An 18,534-nucleotide genomic window follows, 5' to 3' on the forward strand; every position below is an offset into this window, starting at 1 on the left:
AGATATGGTGACCTGGAATTTCTTGAGTTAGGAGAATTCAAAGTACAGATTGATTTTACAATATTTAGCTAATATCCTAGGAAAAGTATTTATAATATCAAATTTCACTTATCTGACAGTTGTTAAAGTACAGAACATCACAGTGTCATAGCACATCAATAAAATAAGTTTCTGGAATAAAAACACCTGGATAACAATGGTATTGAAGAGCAGATACAATTCTGATGGTAGTCTTTCCTCCAAAGAAAAGGGAAGATCTGGATATAAAATTCTGATGTGTCACAAGAATTAAAGTGCTAAAAGGCTCAGCCTTAATTAGGGTTTAGTCTTTTCACTCTGTGACTTCCGCACCCAGCTGGGTAACTGCAGACTTCTGGGTTCATTACCCAGGAGTTAGGAAGGTGGAATAAGACCTGAGCCCTCCACTGGTTGTAAAGATTGAGTTCTTGTTTTCCGATTCTGGTTTTTACAGAAAGTCTTCCTCAGGCCAAAGCTGGGAAAACTCTAAGTAGCCCACTGAAGGCTTAAGGCTCAGATCAGCTGAGTAGAACTGAGTTGCACACACAATGAGAGCCTTACGCCGTCCAAGCGTGGACCTAAAGGCTAGATTCAGATGAGCCTCACAGTACCTTTCAAAAAGCTCATGTGGTTTAAGAAAGCAAAATGTAAGCATGCCAGAATGCAAAGAAATTTAGTGTGGGATCTTTGGAGAAAGAATTTTTTCGGAGGGGATGGGGGATCCTGAGAATTTCAAACACCGAATTAAGAAGCTCCATGCAGTTAATTAAAAATTAAAGCTCAAGACATAAGGGACACCATTTTCTGGGCTAACTGCACCCCAGTTCTCTTTGGTTGGATGCTGAGGAGCCAATCAATGACAGGGAAATCACGCTGAGCAGAGCAGACGCTTGGGAAAAGCTTACCAGAAAGAAAGGAAACATTTCTTAGTATTCTTATCTGAGCAGCTTGAAATTGGGCTTGAGATCTATTGACACCTACATCTCGAATTTGGGAGCACTGCAGCTCAAAGTGCTTCTGATATAAACAAGAGTGATGTCTACCCACTAGAGAATGGATGGCAGGGGGTCGGATGGCTGCTCTTGAGCACAAAGTCAAAAGCACGTATACAAAACATGGCTAAGCAGGAGCATTTGGGGCTGCGGGCAAGCTGCTTGGGGAGGGTTACAGACCTTACTCCTGGAAACCTTCCCCACCTGTGAGGGCGCTAGGAAGGGCATCTATTGGGAAACAAACAAACAAACAAACCAATGTGGCTTTGTTTTTGTTTTTTAAATAAAAGCTGAGGTGTCATCAGAAAAAAAAAGCTCACAATTTATAACACATGCAAATCACGCAATATATTCCTGGGGGGGGGGGGGAAGTTATCAAGAGAGAGACTAGTCGGTTAACCCTCATCACTTAGGGTGGGATGTATCCTTTGCTCCTTTTTAGCAGAGATGTCATTCAGCATGACTGGAGGGCCCAGAGGTATATTTCAGCTACTTCTCTAAAAACAGTTCCACTTAGGAAAACGTAAAACTAGGCTGTTCTAAGAAATTATTCAAAGCTCCTAATTACCATTTTTAAAAACATTTAAAAAAAATCCATCCATCTCATCCTTAAACAGTAAATTAGAGCACTTGGGATGGAAATTTTAAAAAAATCACAACTAAATGAACGGTCATGATCCAGACTGCCAATAAAAAATATCCCATGAGAGAGGTAAAATCTGTACAATCATCAACACCTAAAACAGGTTTCCATAGAATTAAAAGGAAACCTCGATTCTTCTGTTCTTTGCCATTAAAGGCTGGGATTCTCATGCGTCTCAAATCTCCCTGCTGAGAGCATCCAGGTTAGCACAAAACATATTTTTAAAGATTATACCTGAAATGCTTCACTTACTCTAAATTACTATTAAAAAGAAAACAAGCATTTTAACGAGGAGTTCACTAAGAAACGAATATCATGCTCGAGGTGAACAATACCTTCCACCTGGACTAGGTCGTTTATACCTAGAAAATGTAAATAGAGATGGTTCTCAAACATAGTGACCCTGTACATCAGGGGCTGGCAAACCTGAGGGCCAGGTAGTAACTCGGAAGGCTCTGGGAGTACACGACTTTCCAAAGGACGACACAACTCTACTGTTTTAGCACAGAAGTGGCTAGAAAGAACATGTCAACAAATGGAAGGCTTTATTTATAAAAACAAGCCGGGGGCCAGATTTGGCCCGCAGTCCTGGTTTGCAAACCCCTGATGTAAAATCGAAGCCTAAATGAAGGAGAATAGTAAAAAAGCAAGGCAGAGTTGGCACAGGGAACTGTCTGAATCCTTTTCCCACTTACCTGTGACTATTTTGGAGGCGGTGGGAGCTGCGATGCTGAGGTTGCCATCCCCGGCGTGCGCGCCGGGAGGATGAGGGGGCGGGGGCACGTTGGGCCGGTTCCTTGGCTTTGGTACTGGTCTCGGTCTCGGTAAGGTTCCCGCGTGTGGCTGTGCGGTCTCGGGGTTACTCACCGCCTGGCCGGGGTTCTGTTTTCCGAGGGGCGGAGTGCTGGGGGGCGTCGGAGTCTGGGGAGGGGTGTGGGACGACTGCTCGAGTCCAGGCTCACCGGGCGCCCCGGGCGCCGGTGGGCCCTGGCTGCCAGGCTTGGTGAGCGCCGATGGCGAGGCGGCCTGCGTCGGGGGCTGCGGCGGCGGGTGGCTGGGGGCTTGGATCGGAGGCAGGCTGCTGGAGTACCTCCGTGGCGCCGAGAGCTGCGAGGTGGTGCAGGGCTGGCCCGGGGCCTGGCCTGGGGGCTGGGTCGGGGGAGAAGGGCTGCGGGTGGACGGCTTTGGCGACAGGCTGGGTGGGTGCTGAGATGCTCCTGGAGAACTCTGGCCCCCGGGATGGCCGGGAGGCGGGTTTCCTGGTTTTGGGGGTGCTGGAGCAGGTTTTTTAACAGCTGCGCAAAGGAAAAACATCTCTCAGGAAGCGGAGTGCTGGGATGGCCAACGCCCCCTGGACCAGGGTATCGAGCTTAACCTCACCAGGTAAGCCAGGTTGAGATCCGGACCTGCCCCCACTCCCAACCCCATGTCAGCCAGGGGCAACCCACCTCCGTCGTCCTCCTCGCCCAACCCCACAGTCTGAGCCTAACCATGAGAAAAGCATCTGACAATCGCAAACTGACAGGCTGTCTTCAAAATGCCAGGACTCCCCAGAACTGTCTAGGCCATGGAAAACTAAGGGAAGACTAAGAAACTATCAGTCTAGAAAACGGTAAGGAGAGGTGATGTTGACTAAATGCTGCATGCTGTCCTGGGGGGTGAGGGAGGGGACAAGCTGGGGTCAAAAAAAGGGCCAGTAGAGGAAAAACTGGTGAGATCTGAACAAAATACAGAGTTTGGTTAGTAGTAACGTACCAGAGTTGGTTTCACAGCCGTGATAAAGTACCCTGGTGATGGGAGATGTTAGCCATAGGGGAAAGTGAGTGAGAAGTGCACCGGAACTGGGACTACCTTTGTAACTTTTCTGTAAATCTAAAATTATTCCAAAATAAAAAGGCTATTTTTTTAAAAAAGTACATTGTACACATATAGGTCTTTAAAAACCTGTCATTTAAAAAGCTGAATGATTAGAAAACTCAGTTAACAGAGACTGACCCACTTATACGAAGTCAAGCACTGACTCTCTGCGACCCCATGGACTATAGCCTGCCAGGCTTCTCCATCCACGGAATTTTCCAGGCAAGAATACTGGAGTGGGTTGCCATTTCCTTCTCCAAGAACAGCTAAGGGGGTCTCTAAGCATGACTGGGCCACCTGTATGTAATCATGGACCCCTTGCCCTGAGATATAATCTCCTAGAGGGCATGATATTTTTTAATTATTAACAGAAATTCTACAAATTCCAGAATCATCTGTGCTAATACATATATTCTAGATAAAAGTATAAATCTGGATGATCGCCTTGGATTCAGTTTCAAGAGTTGAATTTCATCACTCTACTCCCTACATCAGCTGAGATCAGTATGACTGGGGGTGGGAATTTAGTACCAAGGATGGCAGGGTAGGAGAAAAAAACAAGTCTGGAGCTGGTGTGGTGTTGGGAGAAATGGGTGGAAAGGAGAACTTTAGCATTTTTTTCAAATTCTGCTGAGATCCTTCTAATCCTGCAAGAAAGGAAGAGGGAAACAAAGGGAAGAAATGAAGGTGTATCATTCACCTAATACGTGACTGGCACCAAGTTAGGCCCTTTACATAGACTGTCTCATTTAAGTCTCATAAGCTCACTGTAAGACAGGCATTATCATATCCATTTCATGTGCCGAAAACCGAGGCTCAGAGAGGTCAAGTGTTTGTAAAAGTTCACACAGCCAGTACAGAGCAGAGCAGAGCAGAGGCTCACACCATGTCCTGTGGCCTCCTTGGACTCTTTTTCTCTCTCTTCTTCCTTCCTACACTGCCTAGCTCCCTGCTCATAAGGTCCAGAATTCAGGAATAAAAAAGGAATAAAGTCTGCTCTGCTGGCCTGATAGAACTTTTGACCTTGGAAATAAGAAGATCTTTTCCCATAAGAAACAACCAACCCACTGACAAAGGAATCTGGAACATTAGCTGCACTCTGGTTATCATAAGCAACTTAAAAAGAAAAATTTCCAGCATTCTGTTCCAAACAATATTAACTACAAATCCATGCTGATTAAAAGATCATTCCTGACATTTAAGGGTGTAGAGGGAATCAGGAGAGAAAGCATGACAGCAGCATGACAAGGTCCAAGTCCAGCATGGAGGCCAGGCTGGGAGGAAGGCAGGCCTCGTCTAAGCCCACCATGCAGGTGCTGGAAGGCTGAGTCAGGGTAGGTGGACGGTGCGCAAAGGCTCAGACTCTTCTTGTGAGGAAACCTGAGATCTATGATGCAGGAAAAACTCCTGAAGGGGCTATGAAGGAATCTCAACCTCGATTCCAGGGCTATACCTGGAATCCAGGAAGAAAAGACCTAACTTCCCTCAAGCATCAGTTAGGATGCAGACAAAGATGACGGTGGCTTACAGGAGAGCCTCTGTAAGGTTTTTTAATAGCAAAACTGTTATTTATTCTGTTTCCCCAGTCCTGGTTACAGAGATGATAATACAAGAAAATGAACCCAGAAATATACTCTTTGCCCATTTTTAAATGGGATATTCTGTTTTGCTATTGAACTGTATGAGTTTCTTATATATCTTGGATATTAACCTCTTGTGATTGTGGTAATAACTTCCCAGTGTATATATGTATTAAATCATCACACTGTACACCTTAAAAAAATAACTGCAATGTGGGATTCTGGATTGATACTGGGACAGAAAGAGAACTGTACTGGAAAAACTGGGGAAATGTGGTCAAAGCCTGAAGTTTAGCTAATAAGACCATTTCAGTGTTATTTCCTGATGCCTATAGTTGTTCTATAAAAATATAAAAATTTAAGAGAGGTTCAGTGACGACTATGTGCACATGTTCTACACTATCTCTGGAACTCTCCTTCAAGTCTATAGTTATATCAAATTTAATATTAAAAAATATATGTCATTTTATATTGAAGATCATCCATACTCCAATAAATGCAGTTTGGAATTAAGACATAGAGCGCCCTGGTTCACATGGAATTTAATTGACTTTAGAAACATTTTCAGTGAACCATGTCTCTTTGTAGACCAGTTTCTCAGCCTCAGCATTACCGACATGTGGAGCTAAATGGTTCTGTGTTGCGGGGGGCTGTCTCGCACATGGTAGGATGTTTATCAGCATCTTGGTCCTCCACACACTAGATGCCAATACCGCTCCCCTCCCTGGCTGTGACAAGCAAGAAGTCTCCAGACATTGCCAAATGTCCCAGATGGTGGGAGGAGAGCAAAATCATCCCAAGATCTGAATCGTTCAAGCTTCTCTAACTCCCAGACCATACATATTTGAGTATCCTCTCTGTAACAGGCACGGGACCAGGACTAGGAATATAGGAGTGCGTGAGACAGGCCAAATCCCAGTTCTGTGAGCTACGAGGGGAGACTAGCAATACGTTAAAAGACAAATTAAAGAATTCCAGATGGAGAAAAAGGCTCTGAAAGAAACAGAGTGGTGTGATAAGAGAATGGCTTGTGTGAGCGGTGGTCCTCAGCTCAGACTGGGTGGTCAGCGAGGGTCACTGGGGAGGTCTTTGAGCTGAGGCCTGAAGCATGGAGGGAACAGACAGCACAGAAGTAACTCTGTATCTGTACCACCAACTGATCTTCAACAGGGTACCAAGAATACACAATGGAAAAAGGATAGTTTTTTCAACAGACGATGCTGGCAAAACTGGATACTCACAGGTGAAAGAACAAAATGGCACCCTTATCTTACACGAAACACAGAGGTCAACTCAAAATGGATAGAAGACTTAAATGCAAGACCTGAAACTGTAAAACTCTTTGAAGAAAACACAAGGGGAAAGCTTCATAACACTGCTGTTGGCAGTGGTTTCATGGATATGACATCAAATGCATAGGCAACAAAAGCAAAAATAGATGTGTGGGATTATATCAAACCACTAAGCTCTGGTAAAGCAACTAAAGAAACAGCTGACAGAATGAAAAGGCAACTTACAGAATGGGAGAAAAATGTCAAAATCATGTATCTGCAAAGGTGTTAATTCCCCAGATATAAAAAGAACTCCTACAACTCAACAGCAATATAAGTAATAACCTGATTTTAAAATAGACTCAAGACTTGAATAGGCATTTCTCTAAAGATGACATAAAAATGGCCAAAAGACATATGAAAAGGTGCTCAACATTGTAACAATCAGGAAAATGCAAATCAATACCAAAACGACATATTACCTCACACCTGTTAGAATGGCTGATATCAAAAAAACAAGAGACAACAAGCGTTGGTGAGAATATGGAAAAACTGGAACTCTTATACATTATTGGTGGGAATGGAGAGAGGTATAGCCATTATGGAAAACAGAATGGAGTCTCCTAAAAAATTTAAAAATAAAACTACCACATTGATTCAAGAATCTCACTTCTGAGTATTTACCCAAAAGAACTGAAATCAGGATTTTGAAGAGACTGTTTGTACATCCATGTCCACTGAAGCATGATTCACAATAGCCAGGATGTGGAAACAATCTATTGCCCATTGATGGATAACTGGATTCTTTTTTTCTTTACAGAAAAATGGTCATTTTTACTGAGGAGGTGAAAAGGTATTTCTTAGTACAATTAATTTTTATCTCAATTTTATGATGAACAGGATATCAGCCCTTTAAGAGGCTCCTGATTTTTTAAATTTAGTATTCAGTATATTGGATATGGATGTCCTATACTTCATTGCATCTTCTATACTATACATCAAAACTTACTTCCAAATTTTTTTCCTACTACACTGAGAAGGGATGACTGGATTTTTAAAGTTGGTATATACAGAAAATGGAATATTATTTAGCATCAAAAAGTAGGAAATTCTGTCACATATAACAGCACAGATGAGCCTTAAAGACATGATGCGAAGTGAAACAAGCTAATCACAGGACAGATTCTGATTCAACTTACATGAGGTATCAAGAATAGTCAAACTCTTGGGACCAGGAGTGGGATGGGATTTGCCAGGGGCTGGGGGCAGGAGTAAAGATGGGGAGTGATGGAGAGCTGGTATTCAACAGGCATAAGGTATCAATCATGTTAGGTAGCTTCTGGAGATCTCTTGTATATCACTGTGCCTATAGTACAGGATTGTATTATGCACTGAAGAGTGCAGTACTATCTATTATACACAAATATTTAAGAGGGTAGATCTCATGTGCTCCTACTCCAATAAAATAAAAAAGAAGGAACCATGTGAAGATGTGGGACAGAATGTTCTGGAAGAGATCACATGTGCAGAAGCTCTAAAGAGGGAATAAGCTTAGTGTATCTGAGGAACAGAGAGTGGACCAGTGAGGCTGAAGTCAGTAAGGGGACGGGGAAGAGCTGGGCTCAGAGGGCCCAACCTAGACCACATGGCCAGGCCATGCAGGGTGCCTGGTGGGAGGTCTGCATGGAAGGTATGGAGAGTTCCAGCCAGGATGATGCACTCAGCTTTGTGGCTTAAAGCCATCCCCGTCCTGACGGGCATTATGCTGAGCAAAATAGGTCAGAAAGACAAATCCTGTATGGTATCTCTTCTACGTGGAATCTAAGATACAATGGAGTGGTGAACAGAACAAAAGCAGCAGACTCAAAGATACACAGAACCAACCAGTGGTTACCACTAGGGAGAGGGATGCGGGCAGGGGCAAGAAAGGGGTACGGAGAAAAGGGGGCGTTATTACGGGATTATATGAAATCACGTGTGCAAAACTTTTGAAAAACTGTAAAGCACTACAGAATTTAAAGAACTTTTCATTAAAAAAAAAAAACAACAAGCCATGTCCCTGCCTGCGGAGGTGAGGACCACAGCGGCACAGGCGGGAGCAGGTCAGATTACACGGGGATGGGGACCCAGAGGCCCAGAGCCCAGTCCAGAGAGCCTGGGGGCTCCAGGCCCAGGAAGCCTGGCTGGGACAGAGGCTGTGGTTCCGAAAACAGAGCGAGGGCTTGGAATACCAGGTTCCTGGAAAACGGGGAGCATTTCTGGAGAAACGACTGTCTCTCAGGCTTGGTAGCTCAAACATATTCTGAAAGGTCTGCTCGCCTGCTCCCCATTTTTCTACTTCCCTTAAGGATTCTTCCCCTTAACGACTGGTATTTCTGCTTGCCACTTTACAACAGATGTGGAACCATCAGCCGGAGAGCTTCTCAGCCTGACCACTACGCTGACCCAGGGAGGTGTGCGTGTCCCTCCCCAAGAGCACGAGTGAAGGCAGCGGGGACTCACCTCGGCGCACGGTGTGAGGGCTCGGACCGGCGGAATTGTGCGCAGGGCCCACAGAGAGCTGATGGGAGCCGGCAGCTGCCTGGGCCTGGCTTGGGCCGGGGGCTGCCTGACTGCTGTTCCTCCCGGGCGCAGGGGCAGCTGCAGAGTCCTTGGGCTTTGGAGGACTACGGGGAGCAGAAGCCACGTTAGATGTCAAGCATCCCCAACCAGAAAAGCTAAAGATGCTATAAAGTACGGGATTCCCACTAGTTTTCCCCATGGCAGGCAAGGAGGCGGTCTGAATTTTTAAATAGCTCACTCAGGGTCTCTGAAGCTGGTATCTATTTGGTGCCAGTCAGGACCACAGATTTTGAGATTCATGACACCAGATGGTCTTCCAACTACTCTGTCACTTAAAAATCACGAGGCCATTTTGCAGCAATCGATAAGAAATTTCAAGTTCTAATGAGCCTGTACTTAAATTGGGCAACATTTAAAGACATGAAAGGGTTTTTGGACTTCAAAATAATGCCATTTTGACATACACGTTGGACAAAACTAAGCAAATGCAGTAGCAAAACGCTAATGCTATGCTAAATGATCAAGTGCTCAAATATTATCAATAATCTGGCCTGCAGGAAAGAGAAACTCTGAGAGGCTAAATGATTACTCAAGGTCCAGGGTGGGTTAACAGTGGCGTAGAGATCAGACCTGAGGTTCCACTAATCCCTGGCTCAGAACTTTGTATACTGAACCTCACAGCTACAGTTGTCAAGGTAAATGCCACTGATGAGATGTACCCCAAGATATCCACAGAGCACAAAAAACAAACAGCAAATTGATGACAGAGATCCTATTTGTCCTGCGGTGAAGACTAATTTGTCTTAAATAAAATATTTTGCCTGATTAAAACAAATTGAACGCTTCAGGTAAACGAAAATGTGTGAGTCTGCTAAGACTTTTTCTCCAAGCAAAAGATTTAGGCCCAAATGAATACCTGTGTGGCAGCAGTTATGGACAGGCCAAGGTGGAGCTTACAATGTGTGTTTGAAGCACCAGGGAGTTTGAAGCCTTCGTTATGTTTAACTAGGAAGTATATTTCCTTCAATTATGGTGGTAGAAAGGAATGTAGGAATGCACAGAGCCCTCAGAGTTCAGATATGAGAATTTAATGAAATTCTCATCTCATTATGCTTTGCACATGACAAACAGTCTCTCCCCGCCAAAGGAGAAGACCTGAGGGAGCTCCCCCAAGGTAAAGCCACCTCTGGGCAGGAAAAAAGTGCACGATCCACAGGCCATCCTTGTTTTATCTTTTATTTTACTTGATATGTGACTGTTCAGTGCTTTATAGGTGGCCGAGGTAGACCAAATACAATAAAAATGTTAGCATGTACAAGAGGGGCTCATCTTTTATAGCAGCCACCAGCTCTGAACCACCCAACATACCACCTCAAGTGGCCTCTCGTGGTCATCTGCCCAGGTCAGAGTGGAGAACTGAATTCACGCCAATTCAGTAAAGGTCTCCAGGTCAAAGGTGTTTTTCCTTAAAGCTGCTATAAATTCACACTCCACTCCAGGTGGCTAATCAAAAGGTGAAGTAACGAAAGAGCCTCCAAAGAAAATCTACCATCATTTTCTACTTTATACTCATGTATCACCTCCTCTACAAGACTTAAAGTCAGGGGGCTGGGGGATGCTCAGTATAGCGGCCAGCACATATTACTCAGTACTCAGTTATTCAGTACATTGGACGGATGGATGAATGGATGAGTGAAGGAATGCGAGGAATATAATTATCTTACTAACTTGTTACATTCCAACATTCACTAGTCAGCATTCTGGATGACAACAAGCAAATGCCACGTGAACGAGTACACGTCAAACAGGTAAGAGAGGCTTATGACTGTGAGACACTTATTGGCGTCTAGCTTCCCAACCCTAAAGCAGTTTGGTAAAGAATGCAAACAAATGTTGCTTTCTTTTGAAAACAGGAAAGGAAGCAAGCAGTTTGCAGTCTTTTTTTTCCATCCTTTGCCAAGAGGAGGAGGGAAGGCAAAGATGGTTCATGCCGTGCCAAGTGATCCTTGGGGCATGGAGGCCATGCCCACAGGCCAGCACCTGCAAGAAGGCTGGGGTGTCTGGCACCCACTGCCAGCAGAAGCTGGCCTCCTTACCTGCTGTCGCCCGGGCTGGGCCCCTGCTCCAGAATGCCCGCAGAGGAGGGGCCAGTCCCACCCCCTGTGCTGCTCTCGGCCCTAGAGCTCTGGGGAGGGGGCTCTGGGCCCGCTGGAGCCAAGGTGCTGCCATCTGTGGGCGGGAGTGGCGGCTGGAAAGCAGGGGATACGTGCTTTCTATTTAGGGTGCCACCCCGCCGGTGGGCCTGGAAGTCCATAAGCTTCACACCAAAGCTACACAGAGAGAAGAAACAGTGAACAACACACCATGCGAGCCGACCACTGACACAGAAGCCCGTCGGTCCCCGCGCGTTACACCTCACACGTGGGGACAGCCACCCGAGTCGCCCAGCATGCAATGGAGCGGCAAGGACCAGACAGATGGTCACTCCTGTTACCCAGGCACGGAGTAACAGGGCTTTAAATCTGGACCTGGTACTGACCAGCGCCCTTTCTTAAAGTGGGTGTGAGCAGTTGAAAGCAAACACGCAGGCCTCATCCTGAGTGAGTGCCATCATGACAGCGTGTTTATTTCCATAGTTTATTTCCACAAGGCCATCACCTGGAATCTGTGTGTTTCGGCATCAAGGTGGAAGCTGAGTGCAGAAGTGCCACCAGCAGCAAAGTAAGACAGCCTTACGTCACCTCTTAAGCTGAGATGTAGAAACTTTGGTCTATGCGTATGCAAAGAATATATCCAAAAGGACGTGTTGCTTGTTGGTTAGTTGCTAAGTCATGTCCGACTCTTTTGCGACCCCATGGACTGTAGCCCAACAGGTTCGTCTGTGCCCGGGATTCTCCAGACTGGAGTGGGTTGCCATTTCCTACTCCAAGGGATCTTTCTGACGCAGGGATCAAACCACATCTCTTGCGTCTTTTGCGTTGGCAGGCAGATTCTTTATGTCTGAGCCACCAGGGAAGCCCAGAAATAATGGTAAATATGCAAAGAATGTATCTGAAAGGATGTGTAGAACTGGAAAAATAGTTGCTCTGGGAAAGGAGATGGTGGTTGGAGGATAGGTTAGAAGGAAGATTCACTTTTTACTGAAGCCACTGGTGTGTGAATTTTAACCCTTTTGGCCAGTTCAAAAGATTAAAAAGGTACATGGCTGCCTGAGCTTGTGGTTACTGGGTCAGCCGGTGGGGAGAATCCATCCAGGAAGATGGCTGGGAACTGTTTATCATGTACTAACTAGACCCTAACACTGCATTCGGTAACTTCAGATACACAAAGGCTAATTCTGTGACGGACAGTTTGTCATCAGGAAGCTCTTCTGCGTGTGTGAATGTGGGTTCAGAGGAGTGAAGCTTCTGCACATAATAAATGTGGCCTCCAGAGTGACAGAACAGGAAAGTAAAGCCTTTTCCTTTGCCATGGGTTTTAAAAACGAACAAACAACAAAAAGGCAAAACAAAAAAACAGACCTCACTTTAAGAGCGGGCAGTTAGAATAAGAGCTTGTTGTTTAGTTTTAATGTAAAACTATTTCTAGTAAGATTATTGCATGTACATGAGAAAAGCATGCGACTCCTAACTCAGCATTACTAGCAGACACAGTAGCATTTCAGCATACATGTTGGACAGATTGGCATCTGAAGGCAGAAATCACAAATAGTCTTAATAACTTTGAAAACCCCACAGATCACCCAAGGAGAAGTCCGACACAGTTTTTTTTTTTCTTCCAGAACTGGCAAAAACTGAGGCTGCTATGGTTGGCATCCAACGAGGAACCAAGTTATACTAAAAACGTGTGTCTTTAGACACCAACTCACACAGATCACCAGGAGAGGTGGGTTGTTCTCACATTCACTCCTGGACAGACATCCTCAATATTTAACTCTTTTTTTTTTCTTTTTCTCCAGTCAAGTACATTTAGGTGAATTCGTAACATGTGTGCGATGCTACTGTGTAGGGCTCATCACAGACCACCAAGCAAAGCTTGGATGCATCAGATATGAATGTTAACTGGCGGCTACACACCTACTCTGGAGGCAGATTAATGTTTGCAATGAACTAGAGCCGAGCTCCTGAAACTGTCTAGACTCTAACAGGCCTGGGTGCACACTGAGTCGCTGGTCCACTGAGGCAGGACCAGGGACCACGGGTCCACCACCTCTCCCCTGTGCCAGCTCCCACTACCGTGAAGATCCACAGCTCTGAACGCACCTCTCCTTCTTCACCAGGTCCCCCTCCATCACCGCCATGCTGGCAGGCCGCTTCCTCTCCAGGGTCCCCGAGTCGACCGGGTCATTTCCAGTGTGGGATGAGTGATTGGAATTCGGGGTGGTGAGAGGTACAAACGCTTCTGACACATTAAATTCCACCTCTGCCGGGAGAAAAAGAAACGTGTACATGAGACACAGCACACAGAGGTCAAGGGAGCTGGAGGGACACCCCACTGGGATAGGAGACTCCTTCTTTCATCCACGAGCCCTCACTATTTCACAAGTGAAAGCCCCAGGCATCTCATCTTCTTAAGGAGAGTTTACCAAACCAAGGCGGGGGGTAAGTTAAGAAAACTAGAGCTAGGGGAGGGGTATGATTCAGAATCCAAGTTACACAATTCCCCTGCTTTTTCTTTTCTTAAAAAAAAAAAAAAAAAATCATGGAATATGGAAGAGGATACTGAGCATGGATGACTACTTATTGGAAGTAGAAAAAACTAAGATATGTACAGCTTGATATTAAGTAGATAAAAAGAGTGGCATCAACTTCATACTGTCTACAGCAGGTTCTGAAGACTCGTTTTCTCAAAAGAAATCTTGGCTCTCAAAAGCATGATCAGGGAGCCTGGGGTGCTGCAGTCCGTGGGGTTGCAAAGAGTCAGACATGACTGAGCGAACGAACTTATTGAAAAGCACGATGCTAAATGAAAGAAGCCAGATACAAAAGACTACACTCCATACTCTTATTTATATAAAAATTTTAAAAGGCAGAGTGTAGACATGGAAAGCAGATGAGTGATGGCCACAGGCTGAATGAAGGGAATGACTGAAAAGGATCACGAAAGAATTCTCGGGAATGATGGAAATAGTCTATATAATCGTTGTGGTAGGTACACACTGGATATATTTGTTAAAAATCATTACATTGTACAGTCTTGCATAAGTTGTTAATTTATGCAAATTATACCTCAATAAACACTGACCCCCTCCAAAAAAGAGAAAAAAGGAAACCCTGGGCAGAATGCCAATTATCACCTATCTATCACATATTCACTATGCATGCTTACGTGAGCGGGGTGTGATTCTGGATGGCGGGAACTCAGGGGAAGAGACAGATGAGAAGAAAGATGCCCATGAAGAACAAAGACAGAGGAGAAGAGATGTGCTTGACCAGGCTTCAGGGAGCTTACACTCCGGAGGGTGCCAGCTGGGCCGCTCCGGTCAAAGCTGGGGCGGGAGGGCCGGACTCCCAGCCAGTACCCGAAAGGGGGCCCCGCACCCCTGAGGATCCCTGCATGTCAGCGCCACCTCATCTACCGGGCCATTCCTGGCCCTTCGTGCTCGACACCTGAGTCTGTCAAATCCTCCCTCCACCTTCCTTCAAATGTGTTGTGTGTCAGAGTTTCTCTGATGATCAGGTCTCCTTCTCCAGGGAAGACAGCACGTCTTACGAGCAAACACGTGCACCTAGCGAGTACTCAACATACACTGGCTAAGTGGGTGACTCCGGGTGCCGTGAAACAAAGTGAAATACCCAACAGTGCGGTTACCATCGCGTGAAAACAGGAATGCCAAGGGACTAAAAAGAAGCGTGAAAAAGCAAAGGCAATGTGATGGGATTACTTATGCATTTGCTTCCTTAAAAAGATTGTTTATACATAGAATTCTCATATAGCTCAGCAATTCCCCTCCTGGATATGTACCCAAAATAACTGAAATCTGGGAATTAAACAGATACTCGTATACCAATGTTTAGAGCAGCCAATTACCAATAGTCAAAAAGGTGCAAACAGCCTAAATGCCCACCAATCGGCTAACAGATAAACAAAATGCTGTTTATACATAGAAGGAATATTATTCAGATTTTTTAAACGGAATGAAATTCTGACACATGCTACAACATGGATGAATGACCCTTGAAACTGTTATGCTAAATGAAATAGACCAGACACAAAGGGTTAAACACTCTATGATTCTACTTATAGGACATGCACAGAACAGGCAAATTCACAGAGACAGAAAGTTCAGCTGCTCAGCTATGTCTGACTCTTTGTGACCCCAAGGACGGTAGCACGCCAGGCTTCCCTGTCCATCACCAGCTCCCAGAGACAGAAAGTAGGATAGTATTAACAGTTACCAGGGACTGAGGGGCAGAGATAATGTCTACTTATCATTCAGTGGGCAGAGAGTTTCAGTTTGGAATGATGAAGAAGCTTTGGAAATAGATGATGATGGTTGCACAACACTGGGAATGCAGTTAATCCCTCTGAATTGTACACTTTAAACGGTAATTTCATGTTATGTGTATTCTACCACAATGAAAACTTCAAAGATAAACAACAAAGAAAGATTGTTTATACTACTGCTGTGTATCCGTGTGTCAGTGAAATCGGAGCAGCAGTCACCTTCAGGGAAGAACCAGTTGGCGTGCTGGATGATGGGTTCGATGACCGCAACCACGTGGACGGAAGTGGCAGCTGCCATCTCAGCAAGCGTTCTGCAAAAGAAGTTGACAAAGTTAAACCATCTCCCCAGGGCAGCCTCCAATTTCTGCAGGTTGAGTCAGGGCAATTCAATTATATTGAAAGGATAAGACATTTAAGTACAAAGGCAAAAATAAGATCCACCAGGCTCTGGCTGAGGAGTGTGGCAGTGATCACCCAGGAAGAAAAGTTACCCTAACTCGGCTGTCACTCCTTAGTCTGTGCTGACAAGTATGATGTAAGTCAGTGACCAGTGATGTCTCAGAATGCTGGTTTTCAGTTGTCTGGGGACAGGCCTGCATTTTCCCACTCCGTACTCTTGCCTGCGGGAGTCACACTAAGATCCCGGATCACATATACAGTGGTGATCATGGCTATGATGCAGCCAAGCGTATGCGGTGTTTCAGGGTGTCTCTTATCACACAGAAGACCTGGGCTCTGCGTTTACACATATTAACTAAGGTTGTCACATACGGATGGGGACTGGTCCCAAGGTGCATGTTCAGAAGTTGACAGTGACTGAATGCCAGGGCTCACAAGAAAGAAAATAAAGAATTGTTGTTCCTGCCATTAAGGAGCTCACATCCAGCCCAGAGTCAGAACACAGGACAGCCGAAGGGATGCAATGGCCTGACATTTACTGGGCACCAACCATGCTCAGAGCCTCAGATTCTTCACTGCACTTAATTTTTACAGCGTCAGGACTGTTCTGAGGTTTTTCATATAAACAAGGACACTGGATCTCTGACAGACTGGATCCCACATCCGACAGTCCCAAACCTACTTCCTCCCTCCTTTTATCACTAGAACCTGTCTTTCCACTGGGAAGAATACTTTTGCTCTGATTTCCAGCCACGTGAAAGTTCTAGCTCCTTTCAAATTCCAGATTAGTTAGAATCTGAATCCAAATTCTGCCTGAAAATCACCCTTCCCTCCTGTTCATACTTCCCTTCCACTCACCTGGATTCTGATTCTCCTGCCTTAGAACCTTAGCACTGGGGAGAACGATTCACTGGTATTCTTGGCCAATTTTTCTTTTTGAGGAGGTATTGTTTACCTATTGATTTCAAGACCTTTTTATATATCTGGATATTTTTAGAGGACCTCCTTCCCCATTTGTGAATTGCCATTTATTTAAGGAGCTTTTTGACTTTATCTATTTGTTTCCTAAACTGCTTTTATGCTTATAAGATACTCTTACATTATATGCTCAAAGCTAATAAATATTTACCTGATGCCTTTATGTTTAGTTACTTAATTTTTTTAACTTGCTATGTTTACAGCATCACTCTTTATATTTAGCTCTTTGGTCTACCTTGGAATTTATTTGCTATAGGATACAATACACTATGTAGTTAGCCTTTATATTCACCTATCTTTTGCTTTATAACATTGGATCTTTGTAAATAATTTTATAAATACTTTCCAAAACAAGAGTGGGCATAACACAAGGAAATGGATGAATTAAAGACAGAAAAATTTTGATTCAGACAGTCCTTATATTTTTTGAATGGTAACTTGAACCATTCATGATTTTACAAAGCTGAAGAGCAGTGTGGGGAGGCAGGGAAAAGTAGTGAAAGCTAAGGACAGATCCTGTGGGCCCCACCACTTCCCTGCTGTGCAATAAGCAAATTATTTGCCCTCTCTAAGCCTTAGCATCCTCATCTGTAAAAATGAGGACAGATCACCGACCTCAAAAGGTTATGTGGCAGACGTCAACAGGAGTGGTTTCCTGGACGCTTTCTAGCTGACCTCTTAGATCCCTCTCTTCCAGTCAGTCTAAAATTCTCAGAGCCAACAAATAATCTTTCTAAATGCAGTTTGCTCAAGTGATTCTTCTGCTGAGAAATCTTGATGCCCTCTTCCCAGCATGACCCATAAATAAGTTCCTAACATCTCAGCAAGATGCATGAGGCCCTTCATAAAGTGGCTCTATAAATTTCAGCCATAGCCTCATGACCCCTGTGCTCAAGTCACATGAGACCACGTGACCCCCCCCCCCCCCCCCAAACACAGAGACCAGGGCCTTTTTGTGCCCTCTGTGGCACAGCTCATTCAGGTCCTACCCATGGGAAACCACTCATCCATCATCAGTCAAGTGCCGTCCCCTCCTGAATGACTCAGAACCGAGCTGTGTTCCTCCTTCATAACATCTACGATGCACAGACGTGTGTATGGAGTTTATCACTGCACCATCGCCGTTCACCTGCCTGGCTGCCCAGGACTGGGGTCCTTGGAGGACAGGGACAAAGTCTCTTACACCTTTGTGTGACCAGTGTGTGGGACAGGACCCAGCGCACAGTTAAGTCTGAGAAAGTCAGCTATAAGGGAAAGGTTGACTTCAGAAGTGAATTTCATGTCTACCCTTCCCATCAGGTGGAAAGCAGAACTTAGACAATAGGATACAGGGAACGGTTACTCACCCTTCATTTTTGGCCCATAACAAGTTAGGGCCTAACACGATTGCAATGTTGCTGGGGGTCATTTTATTAATGTCGCTGGTCTGAGCAAGCTTCGCAAGGAACTTGATTAAATACCTACGGAACAAACGAGAGAAGAAAAGCATCTCCTCTGAAATACTTGGAGGAGCAGTACCTTCCTGCCCAGGGGTTGCTCAGCCCCAGATCCCACAGATGCTAACTGCAGGGTGTGACTTAACCGGAAGCTGCCTTGGGTTAAGTGTTTTTTTTGTTTTTTTTTTGGTTATTGAAGTAACCTTTATTGTTCCACTCTTTGTGACCCTATGGACTAGCCCGCCAAGCTCCTCTGTCCACGGAATTCTCTAGGCAAGAATACTGGAGTGGGTTGCCATTTCATTCTCCATAAGTACATGTTCTTTGTTCCAGAGAACAGATAGTTCAGAG

The 18,534-nt window shown here is 45.0% G+C and overlaps 1 protein-coding gene across 4 annotated transcripts in view; it reads right to left on the minus strand.

The window, feature by feature from the left end:
* ARHGAP17 (Rho GTPase activating protein 17) overlaps nt 1–18,534 on the minus strand; it is a 100,015-nt gene that overhangs the window by 11,164 nt on the left and 70,317 nt on the right. For 2 of the 4 annotated variants that reach the window (XM_027961624.3, XM_060406209.1), the window contains exons 14-19: nt 18,094–18,207; nt 15,590–15,681; nt 13,186–13,345; nt 11,020–11,253; nt 8,864–9,027; nt 2,349–2,948 (exon numbers count right to left, since the gene is read on the minus strand). In XM_027961624.3, coding sequence (XP_027817425.1) covers nt 2,349–2,948; nt 8,864–9,027; nt 11,020–11,253; nt 13,186–13,345; nt 15,590–15,681; nt 18,094–18,207 — 1,364 coding nt within the window. Of the gene's footprint in view, nt 1–1,190; nt 1,239–2,348; nt 2,949–8,863; nt 9,028–11,019; nt 11,254–13,185; nt 13,346–15,589; nt 15,682–18,093; nt 18,208–18,534 lie in introns of those variants that run through there. The other 2 variants (XM_060406208.1, XM_027961628.3) reach the window with 2 other exon arrangements.

The sequence above is a fragment of the Ovis aries genome, chromosome 24, assembly GCF_016772045.2.
Source record: "Ovis aries strain OAR_USU_Benz2616 breed Rambouillet chromosome 24, ARS-UI_Ramb_v3.0, whole genome shotgun sequence".
NCBI lineage: Eukaryota > Metazoa > Chordata > Mammalia > Artiodactyla > Bovidae > Ovis > Ovis aries.